At 42.5% G+C, this 16,516-nt stretch overlaps 1 protein-coding gene across 1 annotated transcript in view; it reads left to right on the plus strand.

Moving 5' to 3' along the window:
- The first annotated feature begins 9,057 nt into the window (after positions 1-9,057).
- The window catches only part of LOC111143079 (transcription termination factor 2), a 42,754-nt gene continuing 35,295 nt past the window's right edge, over positions 9,058-16,516 (plus strand). Inside the window, exons 1-3 of the mRNA XM_022496539.1 lie at positions 9,058-9,120; positions 9,201-9,303; positions 12,113-12,199. Coding sequence (XP_022352247.1) covers positions 9,093-9,120; positions 9,201-9,303; positions 12,113-12,199 — 218 coding nt within the window. The 5' untranslated portion in view covers positions 9,058-9,092. The remainder of the gene's footprint in view (positions 9,121-9,200; positions 9,304-12,112; positions 12,200-16,516) is intronic.

Below are 16,516 nucleotides of genomic sequence, written 5' to 3' on the forward strand. Positions count from 1 at the left end.
AGGCCCGAAGGACTACCCCCAAGGCAGGGCACCTCGGGCGCCATGTTTGCCCAGAGGAGAGCTCTCTGGGTCGTGCTCAAGTGCTCTGCCTGGTTCAGCATTTCTCTTGGCAACTCAGATGGCGTCCGAGGGAATTGGCTTGTCAACTGTTCGGTTGACACGGAGTCAGGAGATGGCACCAATAGGTCAGCTGATGGGAGCAAGATTCAAAGAGATCTAGACAGCTTAGAATGATGGAGCCACACTAACAGGATGAAAGATAGAACCCAGAGTTAAGTTCAGGCAATTAGATGCGCCAGGTAAAGGAGATGCGAGTTAGATGCGTGAAAAATGAAAGCTGTGGTTCTGGTTGATTGCACACTTGATATGAATTACTAGCATGACATATTTGTTAGAAAGGAGAGAGAATTTTTTTGCTGCTTTATATTGCATGTGTATCATGGTCATATCCAAAATAAAGGAGATAATTATCCCACAGGATTCTTCATATTGAATTCTACCTGCGATGTCTCAAATGAAGCAAACATTCATTGAAAAGTGCTGGCAAGGGGCGCCTGGGTGGCTCAGAGGGTTAAGCCTTTGCCTTCAGCTCGGGTCATGATCTCAGGGTCCTGGGATCGAGCCCCACGTTGAGTTTTCTGCTCAGCGGGGAGCCTGCTTCCCCATTTCTATCTGCCTACCTCTCTGCCTACTTGTGAACTCTCTGTCAAATAAATAAAAAAATCTTAAAAAAAAAAAAAAAAAGTGCTGGCAAGGGGGTCCGGAGGGGAGAGAAATGATTGCAGCAGTTGGAGCAGACTCTCTGAGGAGTAGAAATACGAGGGATGTGGGAAGGAGCAGAGAGCCGTATTCAGATATTTGAAAGTGACATTGAGAAGAATTAAGTGTATGAGATGTAACTCCGGATTACTAGTAAGTGGAAGGTTCAGATGGAAAGACAGAGTCCTCCTCCGTATACATTAGAATTAACTGTCATTTTGATATACTCTAAGAAAGAATTTGCTGTGACCCGAAGTTCCTTTGCTGAATCCATTAGGGGTGATGTGGGAGGGGATTGGGTGGGCGCGTGAGGTGTCCCGAGGTCCCTTCTGCTCTATGGCATAGTTTATTTCACTTACCAGGTATGTATTGAATTTCTACATACTGTGGGGAACAAAACCTAACTAGTCTCTGCTTTCTTGGCACATATGTATATAATCCATGAAGAAGAGACAGACCATCAACAGGAAACAGCAGAAAGCTAACTCAGTGTTAGACAGAAAAGCAAACTGTGCTGAGGTGGGGAAGAGCCAGGAAGGATCTCCTTAGATTAAGTAGTCATGGAAACTCTCTCTGACGTGATACTTCAGCTGAGACCTGAAGACCTAGGGGCTAGGCTTTGAACGAACTAGGAGAACAGTTCAGGCAGAAAGTACAACATGAACAATAGCCTTAGTATAAGACAAAGCTGGCCACAGTGAGGCAAGCAGAGCTGGTCGGGACGGCTGGGACCCAGGGGGCACAGAAAAGAATGGCAGAGGGTGAGAGAGAGAGAAGCAGACAGGGTCAAGGTCACATCCCCCCCCCCCCCCCAGCACATGAGCCAGGATGAGGATTTAAATATTTTTCTAAGTTCAGTGGAGAGCAACCGAATCGTTTTAAGCAAAGAGTAACGGAATCAGATTCACGTTTTTAAAAGGTTGATAAGTGGGGCGCCTGGGTGGCTCAGTGGGTTAAAGCCTCTGCTTTTGGTCCAGGTCATGATCCCAGGGTCCTGGCCTGCATTGGGCTCTCTGCTCAGCGGGGAGTCTGCTTCCTCCTCTCTCTCTCTCCCTGCCTCTCTGCCTACTGGTGGATCTCTGTCTGTCAAATAAATAAATAAAATCTTTAAAAAAAAGAAAAAAAGGTTGATAAGTTCTGTAAGAACATTCTAGTACACAAGAACAGCAGCAGAAGACAGGCTGTTCTGCCCCAGCCCCTAGGTCAGCTCAGCAAGGAAGTGGAAGGGGAGCTTGCCAGGACGCTGCTGGAGTTGCTCAAGCCTGAAGATCCCAGCACCTGGGGAGGCTCAAAACTTCATGGCAAAAGTCTTCAGAGTGGATTCTTCACTCTCGTTCTCCACTTGAAGAACCTGGAATCTACTCCAGTGCCCTTTGTTATTCGTGAAGAAACACAGCTCAAGGTGACACCAGGGCACAGTCACCGAGGTCCTGGGACTAGGGTGTCTGTAACTTGTGAAGCGTTAAGGGTCTTAGGGAACAAGTAAGAAGTGTCCTTGCTTTCTAATGTTATTTGGAATCTGGGTTGAGGATAAAGCTGGAATTAAGCAAAATAACTAGTATAGATGAAGGGAATTGGGGAAAAGATAATAATGCTGTAAGATTTGAAGCAAGATACCAAAAAGTGGGCGGGAGGAAAAAAAGAAAGTAAAAGAAAGAAAGGATTATAGGAAGGTCAGGATTAACTAGCAAGACTGAGAAGTGAAGGAGTTTTTAAGGGGAGCTGCGGTTGAGGTGTGGAGATATCGGTCCTCCAACCGCTTTTCCGTGGACAGGCTAACAGCATCACACACTGCACAGAAAAATGGGAAAAAAGAAAAGAGCCACCGATAATCCTACCATCTTAAATTAGCACGATTATTGCTTGGGTCATTCCCTCCTTATTTTTTCCTATGCATCTGCTTTTAATGTAAAGACATTTGGAATTTTTTTTCCAATCCTACATGTGAGTTGCATGAAATAAAAATCCTATCCAACCCACCCTCTCAAAGCCGTAGGAACAGAACCATACAGTGTATAGTCTTAAAAGTTAGTAGTTTGTTGTGGGGCACCTGGCTGGCTCAGTCGGTGAAGCATCTGACTATTTGTTTCTGCTCAGGTCATGATTTTAGGGTCTTGAAATCCAGCAATCCTTTACTCCCGCCTTCATCCTTCAATCCCTGCATGTAACCTTTTGTGCAGTCCTGTGCTGGCCACGAATCCTGCTTAAGACTCTCTTGTTCCCTCTCCCTCTGCCCATGCTCAGGGGTTCTCCATCCTTTTCAAAAAAAAAAGAAAAGAAAAGAAAAGAAAAAGCTAATAGTTTGTTGTAGTCAAGCATTTTCACATGACTATGATCATAATATATGTAATTGTGTTACTTAGCATTATACAAACTATAACTCTTTCTTTGATCTCCTAGGATTAGTAACGATTGATGTCATTTTTACTTGGGTTTTAGATTAACTTTCCTACAAAAACCTTTAAAGGAAAAAGCCTTTCAAAACCACTGAAAAAGAGGAAGATGATGGCTTAATAAGCACATGAAAAGGAGCTCAATGGTCAAAAGTCATTAGGAAATGCAAATCAAAACCCCGAGGAGATACCGCTTCACAGCCAGGAGAAGGACTATCACAAAGAAAGGCAGACAATAACAAGTGCTGGTGAGGGTGTGCAGAGGCGGCATGTTTACTTGGGAGAAAATAAAGTGGTTCAGCCACTTTGGAAAAGAGTTGGGCGATTTCTTAAAAAGTGAAACCTAGAGGCGCCTGGGTGGCTCAGTGGGTTAAAGCCTCTGCCTTTGGCTCTGGTCATGACCCCAGGATCCTGGGATCGAGCCCTACATCAGGCTCTCTGTTCAGCGGGAAGCCTGCTTCCCCACCCACTCTCTCTGCCTACTTGTGATCTCTGTCTGTCAAATAAATGAATAAAATCTTAAAAAAAAAAAAAAAAGTGAAACCTAAATTTACCACATGACCAGAAATTCCAGCCATTGGTATGCCCCTGAGAGCACTGAAAGCAAACGCCCACACAAACACTTGTTAACGTTCATAACAACGTTATTCCTAATGACCCCAAAGGGAAAACAACCCAAATGTTTATCAGCTGATGAATGAATACCATGGAATACTCTCATGCAATAAAAAGAATAAAGTATGGATACGTGCCACAACACGGAGGAAACTCAAATGCTTTGTGTTTCATGAAAGAAGACAAGGCGGTAGTTCGCACGCTGTATACTCCATTTACAGGAAATGTCCAGAAAAGGCAATTTATAAAGACACAGCAGATCAGTGGTTGCTAGGTGCTGCGAGTGTTAGTGAGGATTCCTATGCACAGGTTTGCGGGACATATTGGGGGTGATAGAAAAGTCCTAAAACTGGGTTATGATGATGACTACACAACTTCCTAAGTTTACTCAAAAAGTATTGAATTGTACACTTACCAAACACACACAAAGTAGATGAAGGAGAGGGTGCTTTGAACATTTTGGAGACACTATTTTAAGATGAGTGAAATTTGGAGCCTAAGAAGAAATAGGGCGCAACAAAAGAATTTGTAAAGTCTCTTGGCTTTTCAGATGATAACCAGATTTATCCTTAACATAAGATCATCGCAAAAGTGCCTATGTCAAAGGATGAATTTAAAACGGTCATATTGATGAAGTTCTAAGAACCTAGGTGAGGTTCGGTGGGCTGAGGTCCGGAGCCGATGACCAAGAAAGAATTCTTGAGACATCTTTGGTACAAAATGGTGGTTTATTAAAGCACGGGGACAGGACCCATGGGCAGAAGAGCTGCTGCCCCGGGTTGTGAGGGATGGCAGGTTATGTACCTGGCGGTTGGGGAAGGGGAAGGGAGGTTTCAACGGAGCTTTCATATGCTAAAGAGGGCTACAGCGTGCCAGGATATCCGGAGGCCTACCGGAGGCCTTGCCCTTGCGGCTTAATCAATGTTGTCTTTAGACCAGCCATTAACATCAAGATAGTTGGGAGATTTTTGGTGGGATGTCACAATCCTGCTATCAATCGTCTTTGTTAATGAGATTTAGGTTCAGAAGAGATTTAACTATATGTACATTCCCTTCTATCTCAGCTTCCTTCAGTTTCATTTATGGTGGGGAGGGAGACATTAGGGCTTGAGGAACGGAGTTATTTGCCTCTGGAAATTTGTGCTATTGATAAGGTAACTTCTTTGTTTGTAGATCTCTAGGACCTTTGTAAAGCGAGGGAGACTCCTGTCTTGCAGGATTGTGATCTCCCAAGTTAGCTATTTGTTTATCGTTTATGGCAGTCGGGGGTGCCTGAGGAATGCTACACATATTACGGAGGGGGAGCGGATAGAGAGAGGCGGTGCAAGGTGCCAGCTTTTGCTTTGTCTTCAGCCAGCCTCCTGCTCCCTCATCAATATCTTTGAAAGGCACAATATGGAAGGAAATTGAGTTACCATTACATACCCTTAGACAAAAAGAATGAAACAGCACAAGAGAGCTTTGTGTTTAGTTTTTAATGTTCCTATGCTGCCACCTCGTGGTCATCTATAAAATGGCGCCACTTGGCTTGCCCCCCCCAACCCCGTGCCCCCCTTTTTAACAACCTTGGATTTGTTGAGCCCTGTCTGTATACCACAAATATCTCAATGCTTGGCTGTGTGTAGGTTAAATATCTGAATGGATCACTGAATAATTTATGCTTCAAACAAACAAACAAACACAAACTGTAGGGGCCAGAACTGGATTGGGAATCTCAAAAAAATAGCTTCCAGCCCCTGATCTGCCTGGTGTCAGTCAGCTTTGTGACTTTGAGCCCAAACAAGATTAATGTATGGGCCCCACCTGGTCCCAAAGTTCAAGCAGAGGCTCTCTGTAAGTTAGTGGTTAAGAGCATGGTGTTGAGGTAAGATCCTAATGACTGTTCTACTCTTTAAAATGGGGATAAAAAAATACTCACTGCCAAGGTCAGTGTGAGAACCAAGTGTGAAAATGCATGTGAAAACACATCTCAGAATACATGTCAGAAAATAGTGTGCTGTGTGGTTCCCACCAGTAATTGTGTGCCTCCTGGGCAAATATCCTTTATCTGACATTCCGAAGTACGTACTTCTCCCTAACCCACCCCATCCCCAAAATTAAGCCAAACCCCTGAAAGACAGAAGTTCAGAAAACAAAATATATTTCTTAGAATTACCAGCTGATTGGAAAAACACATTTTAACAATTTAATTACTAAAATACCTAGTAAAGCCAAAGGCTGCACAGAAGCTGGAATTTTACAAATAACTTGGGATCGCTGATTATTTTTTTAAAAAGATTTTATTTATTTGACAGAGATTTAGCAAGAGGGAACACAAAGTGGGAAGTGGGAAAAGGAGAAGCAGGCTCCCCACTGAGCAGGGAGCCCCATGCAGGGCTCGATCCTAGGACCCTGGGATCATGACCTGAGCTGAAGGCAGAGGCTTGACTGACTGAGCCACCCAGGCGTTCCTCACTGATTATTTTTAAACAATACAGAGAGTGACAAGGACATCAAGGTGGTGACTTGGAGCTGATCCTCTCATTTCTAGTACCTTACAGGTGCCTGCCCTGTTTACTATATGCCAGCCAGCACAATGCTGACCAGAGGGAAACAGAACTCTTTCATTTTCCCAAGATTTCCAATGAGTGTTTGCATCATTTGATATTTTATTCCATAGGTCAGAGGACTAGGCTGCATAAGGAGCTACACTATCCGAAACTAACGAATGTCTACTATTTTACTCCTTCACGCATTCTATTTCCTTAGGATGTCAAAATACCGAGATGATCTTAGCTTTTATTTTCCAGGCAGATGTTCTGGCATGACTCATACATTAAGTTCTTTGTTTGTTTTTAACAGCTTTATTGAGGGATCATTTAGATACCATAGAATTCCCTAACATATACAGTTGTCCAAGTTTTGGTAACTGTATTACAGTTACGCAGCAATTACCGCAATTCAGTTTTAGAACAATTCCATCGTATACTTTGCATCTGACCAGCCCCACAGGGAAAGAATTTACTGGATCATTACCTTGTGGATTTAAACCATCTGGCTCTAGAACCTAGCAGAAGCATTCCTTTGAATAAATCAAGCTTTAAAGGGAAACAAAGTGAAACTCTCAACTTTACTCCAAAGAGAGGTCGATGAAACGCGTTCTCTCCAGGGGTCTGCAGGCTAATTAGAATATAAATTAAACCTATATGTTAAGAATAAAAGTTAATACACGTACACTAATGTATATTTTGAAAAGCATATGTTACATAATTCATTACAGTTTATGCCAACATTATGGCCGCATTTCACCCAAAGATCACCTTATTTGTTTTCTCACTCTTACAGATATGGTTAGGTGGGATAAACTGCCTGAAGCCTGAACATTTTGATCTGGCATATCCCAAATTTATGGAAGAAATATTCCCCCTGTCTGTAATTTGGCTGTGCACACTTCCATGGGCTTGGATGTGAAACACTGCTTTACATCCTGCAGAAGAAAACGGGATATTTAAGAGGCTCTGATTTTGTCTTCTTTGTTCCAGAAGGCTTATTTACTCCAGAAATAATGAAATTACCACGCTCCTCATCCTGCAGCTCCAGTACTGACACTCTACTTCTCCCAATACAGCATCGAGAAGATATGTACACAAAAATCTCTCAACACGAGAATTATAATCTGGGTTTAAAGAAAAGAAAATGCCTTTACTTATTTGTTTTTTCTTCCTGCCTTATCTCTAAGTTTATAGGTGTTTCAGAGAGGTAGTTATGTATAAACTACCTCCACTTTGGTTCCAAACCAAAAACTACCTCCACTTTGGTTCCTTTATCTAGCCTTACAGAGTTTACAACTCCACTCATCCTGACATTTAAATACTATTTTACTTTGTTATTTAAGTGTTCACTATGCGTTCACTCAGCCTCCTTCATATACTGAGTTCCTTGTGGTTAGAATAACTGTTTCAGACTTTGTGGGTGAATAAACGAATTCTGTTTCCCAAGCACCTCGCTCACATTGGGCACAGGAAAAGCTGTTTGATAAGTACTTGTTTAATAATGACACCTCAGGTTTGTCTCCCTTCCAGGAGCCTCTGCCTCCTGTCTCCCCACCACTTATATTTATCATATAACCCAGATTTCCTAGACATTACAGATTTTCTGTCCTACTGTCCCTTAAGAACAGTTGCATGTGCCACACCAGATGTCTGGGCATATGGTCCTCAATAGCTGTAATATGAATCCATCTCTGTTGCAATAAGTCTCTGATTTCTATTTCTCCCTTTTTACTAACTAATAGCTCTCATTACCATTTCAAATACAGTTCCCTTTCTTTTATTTACCTTCAGACTCGATTTTTAACACAAAAGCATACTAATAAGACAAGTTTAACAATACAAAAAATAGAGTACTTTTTATTAAAGGTTATCTATTTCTTCCCTGCTGTTTCCACTTTGACTTGTAAAACTCAGGGTTCCTGCACCAGGAGGGTCCAGAGAACATTCAGTACACACAGGAAGCAGCTGCGAAGTCCCCTGGGCACCCCTCGGCGAATCGCCCACTCACTAATTCTGTGACCTCGGTTGAGTCACTCAAATTTCTGTGAACCTCTCGAGGCCTTCCTTATCATGTTGCCCATCTCACCAGTCTGTCAAGTCAAGAGAGACGGGGATGCGTGAGCACTTTGTGAAGTCTAAAGCCCAAGGCAAACTTAAAGGACTGCTGGGGCGGGGGGTTCCCTGCAGAAGTCTTCACGGCTGCTCTCCCCCAGACTTCTCGGTTCACCGTGCAGCTTGAAGGGACGCGCCCAGGAGCCCGCACACCACCGCACCCCAGCCCTGCAAATTCACAGGCTCCACTCACGGCAGCAGCTTCTTCCGGCCTTGCCTCCCAAGGGACGGAGCCCCAGGCCAGGGCTCGGAGACCACCGCGAAGCTCCGGGCACCGTCTGCCACCGGGAGAAGGGAGCCTTCCTTGCAGAAGGCCCCTCTGCAGGTGTAACGCGCGCTCCCTCTAGGGCCGCCTCCGGGTCTCAATTATAAACCCGGGTCTTCCCCGGCCTCGGCCTCGCCGGGTGCACTCCCCTCACCTGCCAAGCGAAGCCCCTCCCCCGGAAAGCCCCTCGCCGGGAACGCCCCCCCCTCCGAAATACCATCCCGCCGCCCAAGCCACGCCCCACTATTTAAACTCAGGGCGCCCGCGAAAGTGGTTGGTGACGGTCCCGCGCGGTGAATTATGGGGGCTGAGCCTGCAGAAGGTGGATGCTGATTGGCTCCTGAGCGAGGAGGGCGGGGTAAAAGGCGGAAGCAGGCGTTGGGGGCGGGCTCCGTGGATTTGGGGATCTGAGCGCTCATGGAAGTGGTTAGGTGCTCGGAGCATGGTAAGGGGCCCGGGTCTTTTAAGGCTTCCGGGATGTGTCGGTGTAGCTTGGCGTAATCGTTGTCAACCTCCTCTTTTCAGGGAGCATCTGCTTCCTCAAGACCGGCGTCCGCGATGGCCCGAATAAAGGAAAGAGCTTCTACGTGTGCCCGGCTAATACCTGCAGCTTCGTGCTGGCCACCGAGTAAGTCTCGACTGCCCGCCACCGCCAGCTCCCCTCCGCCCTGCGCCACTGGCACTAGGAGAGGTGGGACCCTGGTCTCTGCAGCCAGGGCCTTTAAGTAGTTGGTGGTCCCGGGACAGCGTGGCGTCTTCAGGAGGCGCTCCGTTCCTGCTTGCTCTTTGGCCCTGGGCACCCTCTCTGGGCCTCTATTTCGCCCCCCTGTAAAATGGAGGGTCGACTACATCTGGAACCTTTTTGGTTCTTTCCCGCCCTGGGTTTCTTCTTGTTTGCCAGGCCTTCTGCTAGGACATTGCTTCTCCCTGCTAAGTGAAGACATGCAGACGTAGTAGAAAATAAGTGGTTCTTGTTTTGCACTAGTTTCAGGCCGAATTTGTTTTTAAATGTTTGAGGTTAAAACTCGCTGGTGGTCAGATTGTCAACTCCTTTTTTTTTTTTTTTAAAGATTTTATTTATTTTATTTGACACAGAGAGAAAGGTCACAAGTAGGCAGAGAGAGAGGGGCAAGCAGGCTCCCTGCTGAGCAGAGAGCCCAATGCAGGGCTCCATCCCAGGACCCTGAGATCATGACCTGAGCCCAAGGCAGAGAGGCTTAACCCACTGAGCCACCCAGGCGCCCCTGTCAACTACTTTTTTAAAGAGGATTCTCTGGGGGCGCCTGAGTAGCTCAGCTGGTTAAGCATCTGACTCTTGATTTCCGCTGGGGTCATAATTTTAGGGTCCTGAGATAAAGTCCCGCTTGGAGCCATGCATCGGGTGTGGAGCCTGCTTAAGATTCTCTGTTTCTCTCTCTCTCTCTCTCTCTCTCTCTCAAAAAAAAAAAAAAAAAAAGGATTCTCTGCATTTAAGGTGTAAGATTGATAATCCAAAGAAACAGGTTACTTTCGGGATTAATGCTGAAAGAAAATCAGATACCTGATCAACATTCTGGTTTTACAAAATTGGAAGCTGAGGCCCAGAAATATTAAGCATCTCCTTAAAGTGAGAAAAGTAATACTGTTGTCATAAAGTGTTAATAAGGTCCACAGCCTATGTGAATTTTTAAACCTAATCACATTAAACATTTTTCTTGCTCTCTACTGAATTTAGTAGAGAAACATGAATTCTCTCCATCTGCTGTAAGGCATAAAGTGGATATCAATACTAGAAAATAAATTATTTTTTAGCATGTATGTGTTAACTTATGTTTCCCTTACATGATTAGATGATTTGTGTCTTTGTTGTGCTTTGAAACTAAGTGAAGGAATTTGAATCTGTCTTCAGATTTGGCAGATAAATTTTCAGAGAAAATACTTTCTTAGTCTTCTAGTTAGTTGTCCTTTTATTGGAAAGAAATTATCAGAACCCAATTTAGTTAAATACGAAATGGTTTTGGAAAAAGCAGTGTCAGATCTTAAGATAGAAGGGATAAGCCAGTTAAGCTATCAACAACATATCATTAAGTCAGGATTTACTATTTATTCCTAATTTCTATACCAAGTTTCTTAGGTTCTGTACCTCATTCAAGTTTCATGAAACATGGAAGCATGTTCAGACTTGAAGGAACTAAGCATTAATGATAGCATAAGACTCAGCTTTATGTTAAAAGAAACATACCTTTGGGGCGCCTGGCTGGCTCAGTTGATGGAGCATGTGATCTCAGAGTTGAGAGTTCAAGCCCCATGTCGTGGAGAGGTAACTTGAAAATAAAATCATTGGGTGCCTGGGTGGCTCAGTGGGTTAAGCCGCTGCCTTCGGCTCAGGTCATGATCTCAGGGTCCTGGGATCGAGTCCCGCATCGGGCTCTCTGCTCAGCAGGGAGCCTGCTTCCCTCTCTCGCTCTCTGCCTGCCTCTCTGCCTACTTGTGAACTCTGTCTGTCAAATAAATAAATAAAATCTTTTTAAAAAAAAAAAAAAAAAGAAAATAAAATCATTAAAAAAAAGAAATGTTTATATAGAATATCATTTATGCAAATGCACTGCTCTCAAACTAGTACAATATAATATCTGACTTGACAGTTACTTAATAAACTTGGCCAATTTGGAATATGTCTGATAACCACAATATATGCAAAGCAAAGAAAGAAACAAGCGCCCCACATCATATGAGAGCACTTTAGGTCTTCACTCAAAACTGTGTCACCTCAAATGTTCTATATACATTCGCTCATCATAAACTGGAAAAGGAGGGTTAGAAAACTCAGGACAGGCATGAAGCAGGTTAGGAGAGCCTGCCCCTAAACAGATTGTTATAGGACAAGGGATGATGGAAGAACTTGGGAAAATTCACAGCCAGTCTTAGGTACTTCAGCTGTGAGTGTCTCACAACATAGAGGTCACAAACACAGTGTAGTTTTGAGCTATTGAGTCATCAGGAGAAAGGTGTATTTATCGTCATCCTGTCTTTAGGGGAGAGCGAAGAAAAATGAAAGCTGTGGAGCCTTTCCCCAGAGGGATGTGCATAGATGTACAAATGTATGGGATTTACAAACCTAGTGGAGGTCATACATGCATTCTTATGTTTAAGGGTGCCTGGGTGGTTCAGTCAGTTTAACATTGGTCTATTGATTTTGGCTCGGGTCATGCTCTCAGGATCATGTGAACGAGTCCTGGGTCGATCTCCACACTGGGTGTAGAGCCTGCTTGAGATTCTCTCTCTCTCCCCCACTGCCCTTCCCCCTTGTGCATGCATGCGAGGGCACACACACACACACACACACACACACTCAAAAATAAATAAATAAAACCCATAGATTGGATTGAATTTTAGAATGCTAATTTCTATTATCTCCTAAAACAAAATTTCCTTTTTTTTTCCCCCCTCCCCTTTAGTATTCCTGTTTCTCATTGTTTATTGCATGAGGACTGTGTGGTAGGGCTTCAGGGTTTGCGTCTGCTGCCAGGCAAGGAAGAATATAGGTAAGTGTCCAAAGGGAAAATCTTTGTGTATTTGCTTCTTTCTTTCCCCGGAAGAGTTACAGCCAGGTATGTTTTCTAGAACTGACTATTCTGTAAAAACGATTTTTAACAAAGGATTTCTGTGTGTATTGAATGCCTACTGAGCTTGTCATTCCTCACTGCTGAGCAAGTGGTTGATCTGAGAATCTGGTTAATTTCAGATCAATTGGTTTTCCTTCCTCCCTCTCCAGCTCTTCAGTAGCCAATACTGTCAGCCCCCCAATAGTCATTAACTTGCTGTGACTTGTCAACTTTTCCATTTAGTCATAGAATGAAGTAATGTCTAAAAATGTCTAAAGTATGGGGGCGCCTGGGTGGCTCAGTGGGTTAAGCCACTGCCTTCGGCTCAGGTCATGATCTCAGGGTCCTGGGATCGAGCCCCGTATCGGGCTCTCTGCTCAGCAGGGAGCCTGCTTCCTCCTCTCTCTCTGCCTGCCTCTCTGCCCACTTGTGATCTCTCTCTGTCAAATAAATAAATAAAATCTTTAAAAAAAAAAAATGTCTAAAGTATGTTAAGTACTCAATAAATGTTAGTTTCCCTTCTATTTTATGAAAACTCCGAGGTAAGGCAGGGAAATTATATAGATGGCAGGTGATATTTATCATGAGTATTGAAAGGTTAGTAGTAATTCAATAGGGGCAAGAGAAGGGTCATATTTAACAGATCAATACCCTGCATTAGGGCACAGATTTAGGTAGTAACCGGGAATTGCAAGCATTTGGTTTGGTAATAATTTAGCGTGTGTTTGAATAGAGATTTGAAGATAAGGCTGGCCAGGAGGCAGAGGCCAGGTATGATGTTCGCTATATGATACTCTGTGCAGTTCAGAATGTATATATTCCAGATCAATCCCCCCCCCCCATATTGGCATTTAAGTACCATCTTCATATGGCACTTAAATGCCATTACTGCTGTTTTTCTTAATTGGGTTGTAGATCTGGTAGGATGCATAGATTTTAAGTGTTCAACAGTTGAGTTTGAGTAGTTGATATAACCAAGCCTCAGTCAAAATAGAGAAATATTTCCATTACCCCATTAAGTGCCATTGGACTCCCTTCTAGTTAATCCTCCCCTTCCACCATAGGCAACCACTATTATTCTTCTATGTCTGGCTTCTTTTATGTAACAGTATCTGTGAAATTCATCCACATGGTTGTGTGTATCAATAATTCTTCATTATTGCTGAGTTGAGTTCCATTTTGTGATTATCACAGTTTCTTGGGCTTATTTGCCCTCTGTATATCTTCTTTGGTGAAGTATCAGTTTAAATCTTTTGGCCATTTTTTTTCATTGAAAATTTTATTGAGGTAATTGTAGATTCTCATTCATTTATAAGAAATAGTACAAAAAGAGCCCCTGTAGACTTTTTACCTCATGGTAACATTTTGCAAAGTATATATAAATAGTATATAATATTATAATTAGGATGTTATTCAGTCCACTGATCTTACTTGTGAAGATAGTTTTCCTTGTAGTAATGTGTGTGTGTGTGTGTGTAGATTTAGTTCTATACAGTTAGCATGTGTAGTTTTTTGTATGCACCACCACAGTCAAGATATGGGACAGTTCCTTCATCACTAAATTCCTCTACCCTGCCTCTCACTCCCTCCACCTCGTCTCTGGCAACCAGAAATCTGCTCTCCATTTCTAAAGTTTGTTCTTTCAGAAATGTTACATCAATGGAGTCATAAAGGGTAACTTTGGGGGATTTTTTGCTTATTTAAAAAATTGTGTTGTCTTTTTATTATGGAATTAGAAGAGTTCTTTATATATTCCCTATATGAGTTCTTTGGCAAATACATGTATAATAAATATTTTCTCCAAGTCTTTGGTTTTCATTTTCTTAACTCCCTTTTGAAAAGTAGAAGTTTCTCATTTTTATAAAGTCCAATTTATCATTTTTTTGTCCTTTGTGCTTTATGTGTTCTCTCTGAGAAATCTTTCCCTGCCCAAAGATCGCAAATTTCTCTAAGGGTTTCTTCTAGAGGTTTTATAGTTTGTTTGTTTTTTTTTAATTAACATATAATGTATTATCAGCCCCAGGGGTACAGGTCTGTTAATCTCCAGGTTTATACACTTCACAGCACTCACCATAGCACATACCTTCCCCAATGTCCATAACCCAACCGCCCTCTCCTTACCCCCCCCCCAGCAACCCTCAGTTTGTTTTGTGAGATTAAGAGTTTGTTATGGTTTGTCTCTCTCCCGATCCCATCTTGTTTCATTTTTTCCTTCACTACTCCCCAGACGCCCCCACTTTTCCTTTCAACTTCCTCATATCAGGGAGATTGTATGATAATTGTCTTTCTCTGATTGACTTATTTCACTCAGCATAATACCCTCTAGTTCCATCCACGTCGTCATAAATGGAAAGATTTCATTTCTTTTGATGGCTGTATAGTATTCCTGTGTGTGTGTGTGTGTGTGTGTGTGTGTGTGTGTGTGTGTGTGTATCACATCTTCTTTATCCATTCATTTGTTGATGGACATCTAGGTTCTTTCCATAGTTTGGCTATTGCGGACATTGCTACTATAAACACTACTAAACACTATTTTCCTCTCAGGACTGCCTTTGCTGTGTCCCACAGATTTTGAACAGTTGTGTTTTCGTTATCATTTGTTTCCCTGAATTTTTTCAGTTCTTCTTTAATTTCCTGGTTGACCCATTCGTTCTTTAGTAGGATGCTCTTTAGCTTCCATGTATTTGGGTTCTTTCCAAATTTCCTCTTATGATTGAGTTCTAGCTTCAGAACATTGTTGTCTGAAAATATGCAGGAAATGATCCCAATCTTTTGGTACCGATTGAGACCTGATTTGTGACCCAGGATGTGAGCTATTCTGGAGAATGTTCCATGTGCCCTAGAGAAGAATGTGTATTCTGTTGCTTTGGGATGGAATATTCTGAATATATCTGTGGTGTCCATCTGGTCCAGTGTGTCATTTAAGGCCTTTCTTTTGTTTGGATGATCTGTCCATTTCAGTGAGGGGGTGTTAAAGTCCCCTACTATCATTGTATTATTGTCAATATGTTTCTTTGATTTTGTTATTAATTGGTTTATGTAGTTGGCTGCTCCCATGTTAGGGGAATAGATATTTAAAATGGTTAGATCTTTTTGTTGGACAGACGCTTTGAGTATAATATAATGTCCTTCCTCATCTCTTATTATAGTCTTTGGCTTAAAATCTAATTTATCTGATATAAGGATTGCCACCCCAGCTTTCTTTTGATGTCCATTAGCATGGTAAATTGTTTTTCAACCCCCTCACTTTAAATCTGGAGGTGTCTTTGGGTCTAAAATGAGTTTCTTGTAGGCAACATATAGATGGGTTTTGTTTTTTTTATCCATTCTGATACCCTGTGTCTTTTGATTGGGGCATTTAGCCCTTTAACATTCAGGGTAACTATTGCGAGATATGAATTTAGTGCCATTGTCTTGCCTGTAAGGTGACTGTTACTGTATATTGTCTCTGTTCCTTTCTGGTCTACTATTTTTAGGTTCTCTCTTTGCTTAGAGGACCCCTTTTGATATTTCCTGTAGAGCTGGTTTGGTGTTTACAAATTCTTTTAGTTTTTGTTTGTCCTGGAAGCTTTTTTAAAAATTTTAGACTTTTTTTTTTTTTTAAGATTTTATTTATTTATTTATTTATTTGAGAGAGAGAGAGAGAGAGAGAGAGAGAGATCACAAGTAGGCAGAGAGGGGGGGGAAGCATGCTCCCTGCTGAGCAGAGAGCCTGATGCAGGGCTTGATCCCAGGACTCCGGAATCATGGCCTGAGCCGAAGGCAGAGGCTTTAACCCACGGAGCCACCCAGGTGCCCGTCCTGGAACCTTTTTATCTCTCCTTCTATTTGCAATGATATAGAGATTTTACAGTTTGTTTATTTTTTTTAATGGCTTTTCTTTTTCATTTGTGATCTACTCCAAATAATTTTGGATATTTTATGAGATAGGAATAGTTCATTTATTTTTCCGTATGTTACTGAGTAAGTATAGTATTTGGTGTCTTGGCACCGTTATGGAAGACTTCCCTTTCCCCATAGAAGTACTTGGCACTTTGTAAAAAATCAGTGACCACCATGTTACAGATCTGTTTTTTGAACTTGTTAACCTGTTCTGTTGGTCCTTTTGCCTATCCTGACACAAGCAGGTAAGATAGTGTGAGTCTTCCAGCATTCTTTTCCAAGATTGGCTCTTCTGAGTCATTTCCATATAAAATGTAGCATCAACTTCTACATTTCCTTAGGTTGGTATTATACCGAATCTGTATAGATCCTTTT

The sequence above is a fragment of the Enhydra lutris genome, unplaced genomic scaffold, assembly GCF_002288905.1.
Source record: "Enhydra lutris kenyoni isolate GAN:26980312 unplaced genomic scaffold, ASM228890v2 scaffoldscaffold9, whole genome shotgun sequence".
Taxonomy (NCBI): Eukaryota; Metazoa; Chordata; class Mammalia; order Carnivora; family Mustelidae; genus Enhydra; species Enhydra lutris.